General features: G+C 41.1%; 1 protein-coding gene across 2 annotated transcripts in view; it reads left to right on the forward strand.

Annotated features, from left to right (window-relative positions):
* The first annotated feature begins 639 nt into the window (after window positions 1–639).
* Window positions 640–17,216, forward strand: part of LOC117271806 (neuropilin-1a-like) — a 96,097-nt gene continuing 79,520 nt past the window's right edge. For both annotated transcript variants that reach the window (XM_033650231.2, XM_078172983.1), the window contains exons 1-2: window positions 640–1,293; window positions 2,189–2,363. In XM_033650231.2, the coding sequence (XP_033506122.1) occupies window positions 1,203–1,293; window positions 2,189–2,363 (266 nt within the window). In that variant the 5' untranslated portion in view covers window positions 640–1,202. The remainder of the gene's footprint in view (window positions 1,294–2,188; window positions 2,364–17,216) is intronic.

A 17,216-nucleotide genomic window follows, 5' to 3' on the forward strand; every position in this document is an offset into this window, starting at 1 on the left:
CTTAAGTGAATAAATAAAAATTCAATCCTTTTTTATTCAGACTTTGCAAAGAAGCCTTTATGACTTGTTGAAACATGGAATAATAGTTGAGTTCATCATCTGTATCTCTACATTAAACAAGGTCTAATCAATGAGAGTTCAGTTATGTAACCCTAAAGTTAAATCTGTTTTGTTATAAGTTTTATTTTTGGCAAATTAATCTCGTGATTAATTGGTAAAACGAAACAAAGGAAATTCAATTGCATGTTTTACATTAAAAAATATCCAGCATGCACTTTCAAACCGGAATATTTTGGCCATTGCATCATCAAACCAACCAAAACCCGATGTGTGATCCGACTGATGAACATATTCGGTCAGTGGGACAAACTATCAAATGATCAGCCAAGAAGAAACGCACGCATCCTTTCCTGTATCCTTCCCTCATCGTTTTGACAAAGCTCCAAAGTGGACTCGCCTGCTCGGTGGACACTGCCCACACCTTGTACCAGACTCACACGCCGGCAGCAGTTTGCGTGCGCAGTTCTCTTGCTCGCATGCGTCGGGAGCGCACAGAGGGCGCACCGGTGTCAGTTTTGCTCCAGCCCCCTTGTAGCGGTCGGTCGGTCGCTGCTGGGTTGCGCGCAGTGGCGTCTGGCAGCAGGAATTTGGGGAGTGGAAATTCCGCTGTTACTTTCACGGCTCGCCTCGTATTCCTGACATTTCTGCTGTGACGGTCAGTCAGTCGCTGCGAGCGGAGAGAGGCGGATAAAGAGCTGAACTGAAATAAGGAGTAAAGATCTGGAGAGCAGCGCTCCGATGTTCGCCGCGGTTGGTTTTCACTGAATACCCTTAACTACTGATTTCTCCTTTTTTGAATTTTTTCCTCTTGGAAGTACGTGTATCGATCCTGTTTGGTATCACAAGTGAGAGGTTTGATACAGAATCGAGGGCGCACAGCTGCCACTTCTGGCGAGCGGATTTTTCCTCTTGATTCCTCGTCTTGTTTTCTGCTTTTGGATTATTTTTTCCTTTTTCCAGGAGATGGCAACTTGTTCCCCGACAGACGCGGGGATCTGGTGCTGAGGCTCGCAGGATGCTGGGGACCCTACAACAACCAGATCTCTTACTTTGAGACAATCTTCGCTTAATTTTCTCTTTTGGACGTAACCCCCCCACCTGGACCTTTCCCCCCTGCCTTCCGTTTGTCTTTATTTCACAGAATGTCTGTGTTGTACAATCTGAGGATGCCTAGTGGATTGCTATTGTTCCTTTTCACCCAAGTCATCTTGGTTGCTTCGTTGACTCAGACTGGTAGGTGTTGACTGCTTGTATGAATACATGTGGCTTGACAACAGGCAGCTTGGCTGAACATTGATCCATTTTGCATCATTTTTGCACCATTGTTGCCTCTCACCTGTTATGCCTCGGGTATCCCTGCGAGAGCACGTCAGCAGGAGTTCAGTTAATGCCATGCTAATACCGTGTGTACTGTAATTACCCGAACAGATGACATTAATATGCAAAATACACCAAAACCGGATTTTGACCGGAGTTTTTCTCAATACCAAAAGATACACAAACTACTCACAGTTACAACTATCTGACAATTTATTATCACAGACACACAAGCAGTCCTAATGTTAAGATTTCCTTATTATAATGGGAATATTACGCATTTCATGTGAAGGTCTGTTCGCGCTTCAGCCAGCCAAAGACGCATTTTTGGAGCTTTTGCGCGCGTTGCCACTGAAGCTTGACACAGGCTGCAAGCAATTTCATAAATCATTCATTGAGAAAATTAAATTTAATCAGGCTGCCTGTTTGCGAGAGAAGCAGCAGCCAGCCCACCTCACCTTCATGTGCGTAATCACACCTTATGGCAGGCACCTGACTTTATACCACACCTTTTATGACACAGTATAAGCGGGGAGTTTATCACCTCTCTGAGGCTGATGTAAGGATGTGACTTTATAGTCACGATGTATGGAGGCGCAGAAATCAGTGCTTTCCAGTCAACATTTTTTTAATCTACTGGTGGATATTAAGATTTATGATGATCCACAGCTGGAGGTCTTAGCATCCTCACTGCTGCACTTTAATTCTTTACACTAAAATGTGCCATCAGTCAACATCTGAGTGCTCAGTGCCCAAAAAGTCCATTTCTCTCCACTGTCTGAACAACTTTCTGCCTTCTCTTGCGGCGCAGATAAATGCGGGGGGAATATAGAGATACACACGGCGGACTACCTGACCTCCCCGGGCTATCCCGGAGCCTACCCGCCCTCCCAGCAGTGCGTGTGGGTGATAACAGCCCCCGAGCCCGGCCAGAAGATCCTCATCAACTTCAATCCGCATTTTGATCTGGAGGACAGAGAGTGCAAGTAAGATTTCACTCCTCACTCTCCCTCTCTTCTCCTTCTCCCACCCTCTTTTTGCTCTCTCCTCAATCCTGCCTGGATACAGTGTGTGAAACTCTGCCACCTATTGGCCAAGGAGTTAAATCTGCTCTCAGGGAGCTGGAGGTACAAGGATGAGATACGGCACTGAGGCTACTGGAAATTACTTTAGGGGAAATGGTGTTTGATGGGTTTAGTAATTTATACTTGATAAGGAGGGAGGATGTCTTATGGCTTTTGTCTCTGTGTGGGTTTTTGGCAGGAACTTAGAGGAGAGTAAACCCAATGAAACTCTGTGTGCAGCGGCTTTTTATTGATGGAGTTCAGTTTGCTCAATGCAGGAAAAGAGAAATGGTGTTTACTTTTCATTTGGTGGCAGAGTCTACCTGTTTGTATTTGGAGGAGGAATAGAGTTTGCGGGGCTCTTTTGTTTGCAGGAAGAGAACATCGAGGATCTAATTTAATTTTACAAATTGTTGGAAGTGCTGCTGTCAGGTTTTTGAAAGTTTGAGGACGTTGGAAAGACACAAACACGAGCCGATGTTTTGTCTGCAGTAGTGTTTTCTCACCTTGTGCCTGTTCTTTCACCTTTATACTGACAATTATATTAATTGATCACCAGAAAATCAATTTGTAACAATATTCATAATCAGGTAATTGTTTGTTGTCATTTTTTGAGGCAAAAATGTCAAACATTCACCAGTTTCTGAGGGCATAAGTATGGACGCATATGTCCTCTGCGAGAAAATATTAAGCATCAACGCTTAATTTCCTTTTCTGCATCAATATATGGTGTAAATGTCTTTAATTTTGTCAAAAGTCCTCTGCTCATTTCTTGTGTTTATTGTGGATGACAAACATGTTCTCAGCTACTCCCAGAAATCTACACCTATTCCGGTTCCAGCTTGTCACATATTAAGATTTGCAGCTTTTCTTTGACTCCAGTGATAGTAAGGTTACTGTCTTTGGTTTTGAGATTGTTGGTCAAACACAACAAGTGGTTTGATGATGTCACATCAGGCTCGTGAAACTTTGTAAACAACATTTTTGTTCACATTTTATAGAGAAATGATTTATTGATCACAAATCATTCCTGCACACATCTGATTGTGCTTTCCTGAGCATTACTCTACCAAACCTGTAAACAAACACACACACACACACACACACACACCCTTTGTGTTGTCTCTGTGACCCAGAGACACACACTCGATTGTGTGCGTCCACACAACAGCCCATGTGTTGCTCTCTTCCATAAATAAGCCAGTTTTTATGTTGACTCCTCTGTCTTTTTTAAAAGCTCCATAAACGGCTCCTGTGTAAATCATGGCCGGCTGTCCAGCGCCGTCTCACAGATGGGGTCCTCCAATACTATTGGATCATGTTTCACCACCGAGGGACTAATAAACCACGAGGACATTAGAACCACTCTGAACAGATAGTGGATACTGTGTGTTTTGCAGTGGATTACACACCTTCCGTGGCGTTGTAAGTTCAGGAAAGCTTTCCTCAGGAAAACCTCACTGAGCAGTGACCTTATTTTGTGTGGTTACCCAGGGAGCAGTATAAGTATGTAATAATGCAGTTTAACTACTTAATGAAATGCAATAAATCTTGGTAATAAAATTTTAGCAAGTGGTTGGCAGTGTAGTTTACCACCAACAGAGTATTATTGTCTGTTTAAATTACTTTTCCATAGGTTAATGTGCTGGAATACAGCAGCTGTAAAGTTAAATATTACAGTTTAATCAGGGTTTAACATGTGCTTAAACATTTTAGTGATATGTTCATATTCAGTGGGAGAGCAGATATGCTTTTTACATCTGACAGGAGGCATAGTACGTGTAAATTGATCTCTTTATGCATCTGAAGAGGCTCTTTGTCAGAATACTCTTTTTCTATCTGATGGGACTGTTTACTCTGGCTGCACGCGCCTGATTCCACTCCTTGCTAAGCGTGCGGTCAAGAGACACATTTCCACATTAAGAGTGACACGTCTTTACTGCAACAGGATTCAAACCGGTGACCGTTCAACAGCCCAGCTACCCTGCAGCCACCTTAACATGTCATTTGGCTGTTTTCTTAGGGGCCTCCGTTTTGCTCGACTGGTTTCATTATTTGTTGTGTGAGTTTATGTTGGATGATGATGGGGTGCAGCTCATAGCTCTCTGACTTGGCAGGAGCAGTGTTGTTTTTGGGAACAAGTCAAGTGTTCGAAATATGCCCATTGAGGGTGGGGGGGCCTTAAGCCTTTGGCGACACTGCAGCCCCACTTTAACATTTCTTGAGATGATATTTAAGAGTTTTATTTCTGTGTTTGATGTTACTGTGCTCAACTCTGAAATGTGATACTCCAGTCAGTGAAGGCATGATTGGAATCAGGAACAGAATATGATGTTTTACCATGACACTGAAGTCTCAGAGGTTGTGTATTGACATCTGCTGGTAGACTGGCCCTCAATACGGAGACACTCTGAAGATTCTGAATCCCTCCAGATCTGACCCTTGACCTCTAATATTTCTGCTCAGAGGAGTAAGGAATTTGTTCTTCAGGTCTACAGTAGAGCTGGAATTACTACTCCTCAATGAATTGATTAGTCAGTCAAAAGAAAATTAATCTTCAATTAGTCAAGTAATTGTTTGTTAAGCCAACATGTCAAAAAATATCTGGTTCTAGCTTCTCCAGTGTGAGTTTTTTGTGTGTGTTTCTCTGTTTTATATCATTGTAACCTGAATGTTTTGGGGTTTTGTACTGCTGCTTGGACAAAACAAGACCTTTGAAGATGTCACTTTGTAAGATGTTGCTATCTATTCTGAGATTTCCTTTGACACAAGCCAAGCCAAACTATTCATCAAATAATTGAGAAAGTAATTGTCATATTAATCAGTAATGAAAATTGATGATGATACAGCCATTCCTGACTTAAAGGAGCTATATGTAAGAAATCTAAAGCAAATAGTCATAAAATCCTCCTAATATGTCACAGAGACTAAGGAATAATGTTCATATAACATACTGATCTCACCGACAACAATAGTACAGCCAGAATATTCGCATTTCAAAAAATATTTTACGGTCCGCAAATCATGTTTATGTTTTGAATTTGTTTTTTGGCCTGTTGCACCACCCACCGCCGTCTATCAGTCATGCAGTCAGTAGAGTCTCAGCATCAGTTACAGTTATGATTGAGCTACAGCAGCACGGCAAGCAGCATTAGGAGTGTCCCGGTACATAGTATTAGCAGCCGGCTCCTCCTCAGCTGTATCCCGGCAGCAGCATTAGCAGTGTCCCGGTACATAGCATTAGCAGCCGGCTCCTCCTCAGCTGTATCCCGGCAGCAGTGTTAGCAGTGTCCCGGTACATAGCATTAGCAGCCGGCTCCTCCTCAGCTGTATCCCGGCAGCAGCGTTAGCAGCAGAGAAGCCGGACTTGCCACACCCATCTATGACTCAACCTTTATTTTAATCTCAACTACAAACCTTTAAAGTTGTGTCATTACCATGCTGAAAAAAACTGTCCACAGACATGTAAACACCTTGCAAAATACTCAAAATGGCTTCTGTGATTGGTGTCACGCCACGAAGACACACACAAAGAGACTCTTGACACTGATTGATAATAATCACTGGTTGCAGCCCGTTATGTATTGTGTGAGGTTCAGTAAGTTTAAGTGAAACTCACAAATTTAAACATCTTAATAACAAAAAATACCTTTTATTTTGTTTTTGTTTATTTTGCACAGTGTTGAAGCATGTAGGATTAGATATAAATGTCAGAATATAGCGAAAAATGACCATCACAATTTTCCACAGCACAAGGTGACGTCTTCGGATCACGATTTTTTTTACAAACCAATAGTCCAAAACCCAAACAAATTACATTAACAATCAGAATAAAAGCAGCAAATCCACATATTTGAGAAGAAACCAGCAAATGTTTGGTATATTTTCCCTTTTTTGCCCAATAACATGAATGACTCTTCAAAATTTGTGTTGAATACTTATAAACTAACCAGCTTATTGTTTCAGCTGTAGATCGATATTAATATATAAATCAATATAATATAAATATGTACTGAGTTTAGCTTTGCTCTCATCCATTAACCCTTAAAGTAAATGAGCTTGTCGGGGTTAAGTGTCTTTAGGGAAATCAAGCCAGCGGCCTTAGCTTACTGGACAGTTTCAATAGTACTCTACTATCCTACAGCTTTAATGAAAGAATATCCTCCCCTGTTTGAAATTTATTGTTGGAATGACACTCCCCCCTCCTCCCTCATCAGATAGCCTGTCACTGCTTGCCCATTTCTCCCAGTCCCATAATTAAATTACTGGACCAAAATGGAACAAACACGTTCCAGTGCTGTGAAACATGTCTGCAGTAACCAGCCAAACAAAGAAGCCATGGCACTGGCGTCCACAACCAAAGGCAGGCTGCATTTCCGACATCTGTGTGACAAAATATCTCCCCCGTGCACCCTCATGACCCAGGGTTTGTAATTATGATCCCTAATTACAGTGTTTTTAAAAATACATATTTTTCAGCCGGGAAATGTTTACTACAAGTGTGATTATGAAGGAGGAAACGTTTGTACTAAAATTAGATGATTCAGCAGTTGTCACCATATCATAAAAAAATAACAATATTTAAAAGATAGAGAAATAACACAAATGTGCTGGGTCATAAATTTGCTGAAATTTTTAAAAAATACTGTTAGCATCTTTGAGGATGAACTTTGAGGTTAAATGGATTCGTTTTCGGTTCACAAGGCCCTCAGAAGCTTCTGTAAAACAGACAGTCTGGGTGATAGTTCCAACGCCGACCTTTTACTTCCACAAACTCTCAAGTGACACAATCTGCGCTCAGTGAACAGACGTTGGTTTAGACGAGAACCAGTAACACTTTTGTTCAGACACACCAAGATCTCATCGGCTCTGCCTCCGTAGCCAATCTGGAGCGGCACCAGAACAAGTCTTGTCTCCCGTCCACGTCTGAAATAGCGTGGCCGACAAAGTGAATCCCTGTGGAGCGCGGTAAAATAGAGCAGAGGCATGGGTAAGGAACATGCGTCGGTGGCGAGATAATTTGGGACATCTTTTTAGGAGCTGGCTGAACTGTTTCCTCCTACATGAGGCTGTACTGGCACAGTCCTCACCTCACACATACACCACACACACATAACACACACACAAAGCGACCTAACTTTCTGTCACTTACACTTTGTACCCGACGGCCTTTGATGTTGTATCTCGGATTTGTGGGTTCATACTGGTCCAGGGGGTTACTGAATGTTTTCATGCGTATGAAAATGATGTGAATCATATGTTATGGCCTTTACAGTCACCAGATCTCAATCCAGCTGAACCACTATGATATATAAGTGGGTACAGCAAAGACATTACAACACTTCATCACAGAAGAACTGCAATGTCTTAACCATAAATCCTGTATAAAAGGAGTTTCTTAGGGAGCATTTTGTCTTTAGGCCCTCTCCTCCCAGAAGCACATTTTATATTTGCTGCACCCTGACCCTCAGAGAAATAGAGGGAGACTATACATTGCGATGAAAGGCACAGTTGTTCCTTAGTACATGTCCTGGTTAGAGGGTCAAAGTCCACAATTTGTCAGAAAAAAAGGTGTCCTCAAGCAAAGTCACAGTCACAGGACCGACATCCAGCAGCCTGGAGTTGTCACATGAATGGAAACACATACTTAGAAGGCATTTGCGTGGATCAGTGTGTGTATGTGTGGGGGCTGTGTTGTTTACAAAGTCAGTCGTGAATTTTCTTTTTCAATTACTTCTTCAGAGTTGATCTCACTTGGCTGATCATGAACAAATCAAGCATTGTTGAAGTATTTGAAATATGCAGCACTTCAGTTACGGTATGGTAAAATGACGGATGAATAGATTGTTGGACGATAACAGGTGGATGGATGAATACAAAGACAGGTAGGTGGATGGAAGGTAGGACTTATTGTGGATGATAGATGGAAGAATGGCAGGACAGATGAATGAATCAACAGATGGCTAGAAGGATGGTGGAATAGATGGATGGATGGATCAACTGATGAAACGACAAATAGATGGATGACTGGATGAATTGCTGGACGAAGGATGAAATCGATAATTGGATCATGGATGGAAAGATTTTGGGGTGAATGGATATATCGCTGAATGAATTTTATTGCTGGGCAATAGATGAATAAATTGGATGGATGATGAATGGATGAACCCCAGGATGGATGGATTGCTAGATGATTAATGGAGCTATGGTGGGACATATAAATGAATCAAGTGATGGCTGGAAGGACTGCGCAACAAACAAATTGTTGCATGATAATGGATGAATGATTGGGTGAATTTTTGGATGATGGGTAGAATGATGGCCGAATGGTGGGCGGACTCAGAGACTGATGGGCGAACAGATGAGGAATGGATGTGTTGTTGAGTGATAGATGGAGGAGTAGCAGGACAGATGTATGAATCATCAGATGGCTGGAAGGATAGCGGGATGGAAGGATGGCCCGGTGAATGAATGGACGTACAATTGGATAAACTTTAATTCCCACATTCTTGATGACCTCCTCTTGTGAAAGTGCACGCAAGCAACTCTGCCGTCAGTTGTTTAGTCTTGTGTTTATACTGCAGCTCAAATATTCTGATGAATCTCAGCCTTTTTGTGGCTTTACACTGAGGCTTTATTCCACCAGTGGTCCTTTGCTCAGCATTTAGTCTGACTTTGCCAGATTCAAAGAAAATAAAAGCATCCCTCCCAGATGGTTGTATTTTTCAGTTCCACAGCCGCCACACAAAACAGGAGACTAAATGTGCTGCTGTCACAGATCGGTTAGCCTGTGGCTCGCTCCCAAAGAAACTTAAGGCGTGAGCCTTTAAAAATAATTTAGTTGTTTGTTCTGTGTTTTGCAGCGATGTGTTCCTTGTATTTGTCGCTTTGAAGTAGAAAACAGCCGTGTGAATTAGGTCAATGACAGATGGATATTTTTTTTATTTTCTTGTTTGTAGTCTGAATAAGCAATTGTCCTGTCTTATGTAATATCATTCCCATTTTTTCCATCTGTATTGTACAGAAAATATTCACAAAAACATGATTAGCCTTTTAGTTCTTTTTGGTTCCACAATGATTTAAAAATTAAAAATAGAGGTATTACCAATTTGTGCTGGAGAGATGAAAATATTCACAGGGTTTAAATAGATAAAAGAACACAGACCAACAGATCTACAGATCAATATCCCTTTCATCATGCCATCTTTGCTTTCCAAAATTACTACATTCCCCACGTTGCAACTGGGTCTCAGTCTGGGAGTCCCTCCTGCTGAGCTTAAAGTACTCAAACAGAGGACATCGGTTTAATCATTAAACCCCTCCTGGTTGTTCTGTGTGATCCACACAGAGCTTGAAATATTAAAGGAACGAGAGAACAAAAAGCAAAAGCTGGAAGATGAAGAGGAAAGAGAGGGGTGGAGAGGGAGTAGAAGGGTACAGACAGACTCAGAGATAGAGGGCTGCAGGCTGGTTGGCATGGTCAGTCTCATCCTGACCTCAGTGACAGACCTCTCGCTGTCTCTCTTCCTCCTGCACCCTCAGGCTGTTCTGTCGCTTTTTTTCATCCCGTCACCTCCTGCACCATCACTTTCTCTCCCTCTCTGTCCTCACACTCTCCTCTCTCTTGCTCTGAACTCCGTGTGCACTCGTCATGATTTCGTCTCATTTTTCCCCTCTGCTCGCCCTCTCCCTCTCCTCCATTTGGATTAATAATGGTGAACTTTTCGCTTCGTTCAACCTCAACTCTCGGCTGTGTTTAATAAAACTACACAGAAAATGATGGCTGAACAAATTGTATCTGCAGCTGCTGTTTCAGTGGTTTATATTTGAACCACATTATCAGCAAAGACTGTTTGAAACATTACTGATGTAAGAATTCACTTGAGAAAAGCTACTAAAGCTACTTGGTAAAGGTAAAGTAGTAACTGAAGCTTAGCATTCATGTCAAGTTGGGTTTTATGGCAACTTCTACTGAATGGAAGTCCAATATCAAGGCTGCTCTCATTTAGGCTGACTCTGTATTGGTCTCTATCAACTTCTGAGGAAACTAAATGCATCTTTAGCTGTTAGATGCTCCACTGTGTGCACCAGATAGTCACTAACTTTGTCTGTTTTTGGTAGCATAATGTGGATTTTCAGAACTTTTTGGTTGAAGAAGATAGCTGCTGGCTTCATCTGAATGTTGAACAGAGCCTGAACCAAAAATGTGAGGCCTGAAGTGTTCTTGATTTTAAAATTAGCAATCTCTAGCTAGCAAAGTTAAGCTACAACTAGATGGATGGATGGATGGATGGAGGAAGACTGTCATCCAGGTTTGGTTTAACTGTCAGTTATTTATGCAAAACTAGTAACAGTTACTTTTGATGAATTTTACGAGGTTGTAGTCCGATTGATCCAGCTTTAGTTGAATTCAGGTTGTAACGTTGGGTGACCAAAATTCTACGTCAGGACACCGTCTAATGCCAATGTCAGTTTGATGTGAAATACTGACGACAGATGATGTTGAAATTTTGTCGGTTTTAAATTGTGCTATCTGTGTCGTCTTGACGTATGGAGTACAAAACCCAAAACAAAATGTCACTATGTAAATAATGTTAGATATTTAAAATATAAACAACCTGGTTTTCATTTCAACCAGAATGTAACATCTGATTTAAGACTCCAATGTCAAAGTCATATTGATGTCTGATGCCAGCTGGGGAAGTATCGAAGACACAAAAAACTAAAAATACTGCTGATAAATGATAAACTGTTTCAGGTAAACTACACATCAAAGCAGTTTGAAAGTTTTATGATGCCTTTCCAATTATCACTGAACATGTAATATATCTTGATGCCGAAAATCAGATTTACAAAGTTCAGAATTTGACTACAAATTAATTTAATTTCTGGTTTCCACCATTATTAGATTAGAATAGAGTGCAAACATTGGCTGACTTTCACCAGCTGACTCTTGTCTCTCAGCAGCAAATATTTGTGTAATGGAAGGAAGGGTGAACTCTGAATCCTGCTATTGTTTCTCTTATGCAACTCTACATTGTTTGGATTTGCTTTTCTAAACAATTATAGCCACACACTCTGCGTCCCAACTGGCTCACATATGGAACACACACATGCACGCATACAGAGGCAAAATAAATAACACACACTGGAACATATTCTATATACATGCATATACAAACAAAGAAATTGTAGACTAAAGTGCACACACACACCAACACAACAAAACTGACAAATTACTGTACGTGTAATCAGACCTATTGTGGATTCCCTGTTCATCAGTGAGTCGCACGTACACACACACTTACACACACACACACTCACACTTTTACACACAAATGAAAACACATGTCAGATTAGATCCTTAACGAGCAGATTAACAAGGAGAGAGTTCGATAGGGGGGGAGAGGGGGAAACCCAGTTAGCAACGTCACACACACGCACAGCTGCAATCCCGGGATTTATAGGATGCGCTCGCTGATACACTCCAGATGTCCCAAAAGCAACACACACTCTCATGCGCGATAGGGGGGCATCGGAGTAAACAGTTGGATTTTACAGTGACGATAAAGCTTGTTTTGAACTATTTTCGGTTGTTATCTTGCATTAAAGCTCCACATATTTAAATCCACTGTGAGCGCTGGATGTACAGTAAGCATGAAAATGGGATGAGGAAACGGATGGATTGCTGGATTGGTTGGGTGAATACGTTTGGAGGATTTATCCAACGAGGCATAGGCATCTCATTTAATGTGATGATGGTGGGACATGGCTACTTTTAAATCTGCAGGTCTTACGGAGTTTTCATGCTCAGGCTTCATCTTTACTGCAAGAAGCCTTTAGGAACATGGGTAGCAGCACTGTGCGCCATCTTCGCATTCCTGAAGAATTCACTTTTTTTTTTTGGTAAACACAAGTCCTGATCCCACATAAAAGCAAGGAAAATCCGTAAGGCTGTGGTGAATGGTGTGTCATCATGCAGCAGTGCCTTCAAAGGAGGAATTTCTAACAATGCAGGCATTCACCAGATGTGTATTTTCAGTGTGAAGCGCGTTCTTGGGATAATACGTTTTTAATACTTGCTGTACTTTTATGTACCCAGTGACAAACATGACACTAATGCGACACCATGATGATGTTGTTCGTCTTCAAGTTTGCAAAGCACTTGGCTTTTGCATTTGGTGTAGACTCCATGGGAAGCTACTTCAGACTGCTTTTCTGGAGCTACAGCAGCTTTCACACCTCAGCAAAGCTCTGGCGGAAAAAAAGCTTGAGGTCCAGGAAAACCTGTCCAATTGGCTGAGTGTGAAAATGACCTCACATGAACTTTAGTGTGATTAAGATGTCACTAAATTTACCTATTTCATAGGAATTCAACATGTTTTTGCCCACAAGATAGATAGATAGATATATAGACTTCCTTCTCTGTAAAAATTGACCTACATGTTTCTGAGAGTCCCCAAAGTCACAAGACACCAATAAATATTCTAGTAATCTACCAAATATGGATGACTGTGACTTGAATCCATTCATCTGGTTCGCATATCTGCCTTCCTGTGAACTTAAAAGGCCTGTACAAACTCAATGTCACGCTTGGGACAGGTCACTGCCGGGATACAAGGGTCAGAGGTCGGTCAGGGGACCAAACTGTGTTTTGACCTTCCCCTCGGAGGATGAGCAGCCTGGGAGGCTTTGTCCTTTTTAAATATGCGCAACGGGAAACCCACCCCCACTGGAGCTAAAATGGCTGTTCACAAGCAGCATGGACAATAAAGTCTTTTTCTTCCGCAGCTTGTAGAGGAATGTGTTGTATCTGTCTGGGTAAAAACGCCCCAGGATGACCTCCCATTGAGACGTGTAGGTAGAAGATCCACACACACATATCTTGTGGGTGGAAGATAAACAGATTAAAATGTGTGGGAGGTACACACACACAAAGATATGCATGCACAACAAAAATGAAACAAATACATGCATGGGCTCAACAGACATGAATGTATTGAGTCTGATGACCCAAATCTGTGTCATGAGCTCCAAGTTATTTTGGATCAGATTGCTGACTGAAGGAAACGCAGGAAATGGGTGTGTTAGTCAAGTGTTGAGAGAAAAGTCATTAGCGTGTCACTACTAAAACATCATTTGTTCTGGTATTATATGCCAGCCCTTTAGTATAGTGCACACTGAGATGAATGGTTTAGACAAGTATCCTTTAACCAGTAGTAGTAGCAGTAGTAGTAGTGGTGGTGGTGGTGGTGTTTAACAGCAGCGCATGCAGCAAGAGGCAATTATCTTTTAAGAGTGAAGGTCTTTATTATGAGAAATCAAACTCTGGACTTTCACCTGAGAGACCTCTGTTTGTGTCCCATGTGATACCAAAAGTCAACTGCTAATATGTGTAGCACACTATCCTAGTGATTTAAGTCATTTACATTACATTAGGTTAAAAAACAAATGTACTTTGTTTTAAACCAAACTATAATGTTTTTTGTCTAAACCTAGCCACTTGCTTTTGTTGCCTAAACTTAAGGAAGTAAACCGAACCCTCTGACAACAGCAGTTTATTTTGAAAACACCCAAGGCATGTAACAAGCATGAATTGACACGCCGTCCCTGAGGCCATTTTGAGTTTCTTAGAATAGTGAAGGTGTGACTGGCTCTACCTTACGCTGCTTCTGATTGGCTTACCCTGACATTCTTAACCAATCTCAACCCTCTTGAATGAAACAAGTATGAGCCAGTCAGAGGGAAAGTAGGGCGGGTCATGCCTTTGCTATCACAGGAAACCCAAATTTACATCCCTGAGCTTCTAAAACTGATGCTTGAGGGGCACTTAGAGCATCATAATTTGGCGTGTAGAGCAAGCGGCAGTATTTGACGAGTACGGAGTGAGAATGTGTTGGTGAAACGCACCCTTTGTAGTGTTAATGGAGTTATTCATAATTGCATTTAATGTTTCAGCTGGTCCTTGTGAGGCCATGTCCACTATACACTATATGATGTGTGATAGCTGAGTCAATGAAAACGCATCATAACTTTGAATTTATTGTGTTTTCTATATACAGTCTTAAAGTTATAGGAACCACAGCTGTCAGAAAATATGAAGTTGCACAAAATAGAATGCTCTTGTAAAGTGTAAACACCTCAAAATGGTAACATAGCCTTTATGAGTTTTAACTTCCTGCATGACAAAAGTAGCTAATGTAATGTTTTCATTTTTTTCGCCTGTACATTTACTAATGTTAAAACTCCACTTTTAGCTTAATATATCAGAAATTGTCAGGTTTAGTCTACCTTTTGGGCACTGTTTCAAGTGACCAACCTCATTCTTTCACTGTGCTACAGTATTTAGCTTCAGTCTCCGATACTAGACGCCTTAAATCCATGTAAAACAGGTTATTTGGCTATAAAAGAATGTCATTATTGTTCAATATTGAAATAACTTTAATGTGACAATGAAATATATTTCAGACTGCTGCAATATCTAGTTGTTAGCGCTTCCTTCTATCGCTAATGATGCTAAAGTGTTAGCCTGGAGCTCCAAAATCAGTGATCCACAACAAACAGAAGAGTCATTGTGGTGTTTGTGTGTTTTCATGACTGAAAAGCTAATTTGGCAAATGTGTTTATCCTCTTTTAACTTGGTTTATTTCTCAGATGCAACTCGTTAAGTGACAACACCAGCAGGCATTTCTGCTTAATAACATCACTCTCGAGAAATGAAGGCGATTTCACAACGTTGAACTGTTTGCTCTTTATCGTTCTATCTGCCTCGCTGTCTGTCTGTCAACCAGACTCTCTCACTGCCAAAACGAAGCAATCCCTGCTGGGCTTTCTATATGTGTGTTTGAATAGAGCCAGCTAATTAATGTCACATGTTTTTGGGGAACAAGAGAGGTGGACGTATATTCAGCCAGGCCTCTCTGTGAATGCAGATGAACTTGTCGAGGGCTAATTCATGTCAAAGTGCAGTGGAAGTGACACAGTGTTTATTGCTTTGCCCCTAACTCACTTTAGAGAGGTGTGGATTGAGTGTCGCTTGACAAAGGGCCTTTTTCCTCTCAAATCTCTCAGGTACAGATGGAGACGTTTGGCCTTTCTCTGAATTCAGTCTCAGAAACACCCTTGTGTGCTTGTTTAAGTCTTAAGTTACCCAGACTCCAGATGTAGTGACAAATTTTATATAGCAGATTCAGCTTTTGCTCATTTTTGTTTTGTTTTTAATCGAAAAGCTCAGAGTTGGGACACTTTGACCCTCAAAGAAACTTCTCTACTCCCCCAAACATCAACTTTGACTTTCATTCTTCTCAACTTTTTTACATTAAACCCCACTGAGTTTCCAACCAAATCTCATTTCATCCTTCAGGGTCCCTAAACAATCTGTCTAAGAAAGAGGGGGTAAAGAATGGTGTTCTCCTTCCCTCCTCTGTCAGATTAAGGCTTCCTAAATGAGAACAAATTCCACCTCCTCCTCGTCTCCGTTTTAATTTCCCAGCAGGATTGTGCAGCCGTGGCTTTGTATCTGCACGGCCGAGGTGAAGGATGAGGATATTCATACTTTGGCTGCTTGGCCCAATTTATTTTTGGGCAGGGGAGGGAGCCTGTGCGGCTGTGTGTGTGTGTATGATCTAACTCGTTTAATAGGATTTGCTTGAAAACATTTTACTTCCTTTTTTTGGAAGCCTTTCATCATCTTACTGTAAATACTGATTTTACCAAATAATTTATTGTTAAAGGTTTGGATGTTTTGTTTGTTGTGAAATGTGTGTTTATTGCTTCTGATAAACAGTCATGGTCGTAAAATTAAGTGTGTGTGGGTGGCATGAGTAAAAGTGATTATTTTTGTGTATGACTGCGTTGTTGGTGTGCGTACTTGATGTGTGTGTGTGTGTGTGTGTGTGTGTGTGTGTGTGAGAGAACATGGCATCTAATGAGTGCTCATGGCTCTAATGAGTGGTTCTGCAAACATTAATGAGTGTGTGTTTGTGTTTGCTCTTGTGCTTGTATCTTTGTGAGGACCTTTTTTTTTGATGTTCAGACGCACTTATTCAAAGAGCTATTAAGGATTATAACTTGGTTTTTGGGTTAGATTTAGGTTTAGGTTAGGATGAGAAGTGGATCATGGTGAAGCCCCACTGGGAGTACAGAATTCAGGACACCAATTCTGGCTTCTGCTTGAAAACGAAATTTAAATGGAAATGTAATGACACCCAGAACACGTTTTTATCAACATTATGAGAAAGTGTTGTTCAATAACATAAATGAGAAGTCACAAATATTGATACTGGACTTATCAATGTACACTAATGATGTATTTTTTTGTCAGCAGCATTTGCTCTAGCAATACAAAACCCACTCATAGCAACTAAAACATGAATAAACATTTTATGGTTACTTTTAGACACTCACAAAAGGGACAGTTCGCCTCAAAATCAAAAACAGATATTTTCCCTCTTACCTGTAGTGCCATATCTCAGTCTAGATTGTTTTGTGTAAGTTGCTAAGTGTTGGAGATATCGGCCATAGAGATGTCTGCCTTCTCTCAAATAAATTGGAACTAGATGGCACTCAGCTTGCCATGCTCAAATCACCAAAAAACATAAATTTGAAAAACTCAACAGCAATGTGTATTTCCAGAATTAATGATCTGGTTACTGAAGATAATCCACAGAAATTGTCATGAGCAGTTTTATGTAGGAAGTATTTTCTTTCTACCAAACTACACCTACCAACCGTATCACCCTGCAGAAGGAAGAGTGCAGCTACTGCTAGCTCACC

The sequence above is a fragment of the Epinephelus lanceolatus genome, chromosome 12, assembly GCF_041903045.1.
Source record: "Epinephelus lanceolatus isolate andai-2023 chromosome 12, ASM4190304v1, whole genome shotgun sequence".
Lineage (NCBI taxonomy): Eukaryota > Metazoa > Chordata > Actinopteri > Perciformes > Serranidae > Epinephelus > Epinephelus lanceolatus.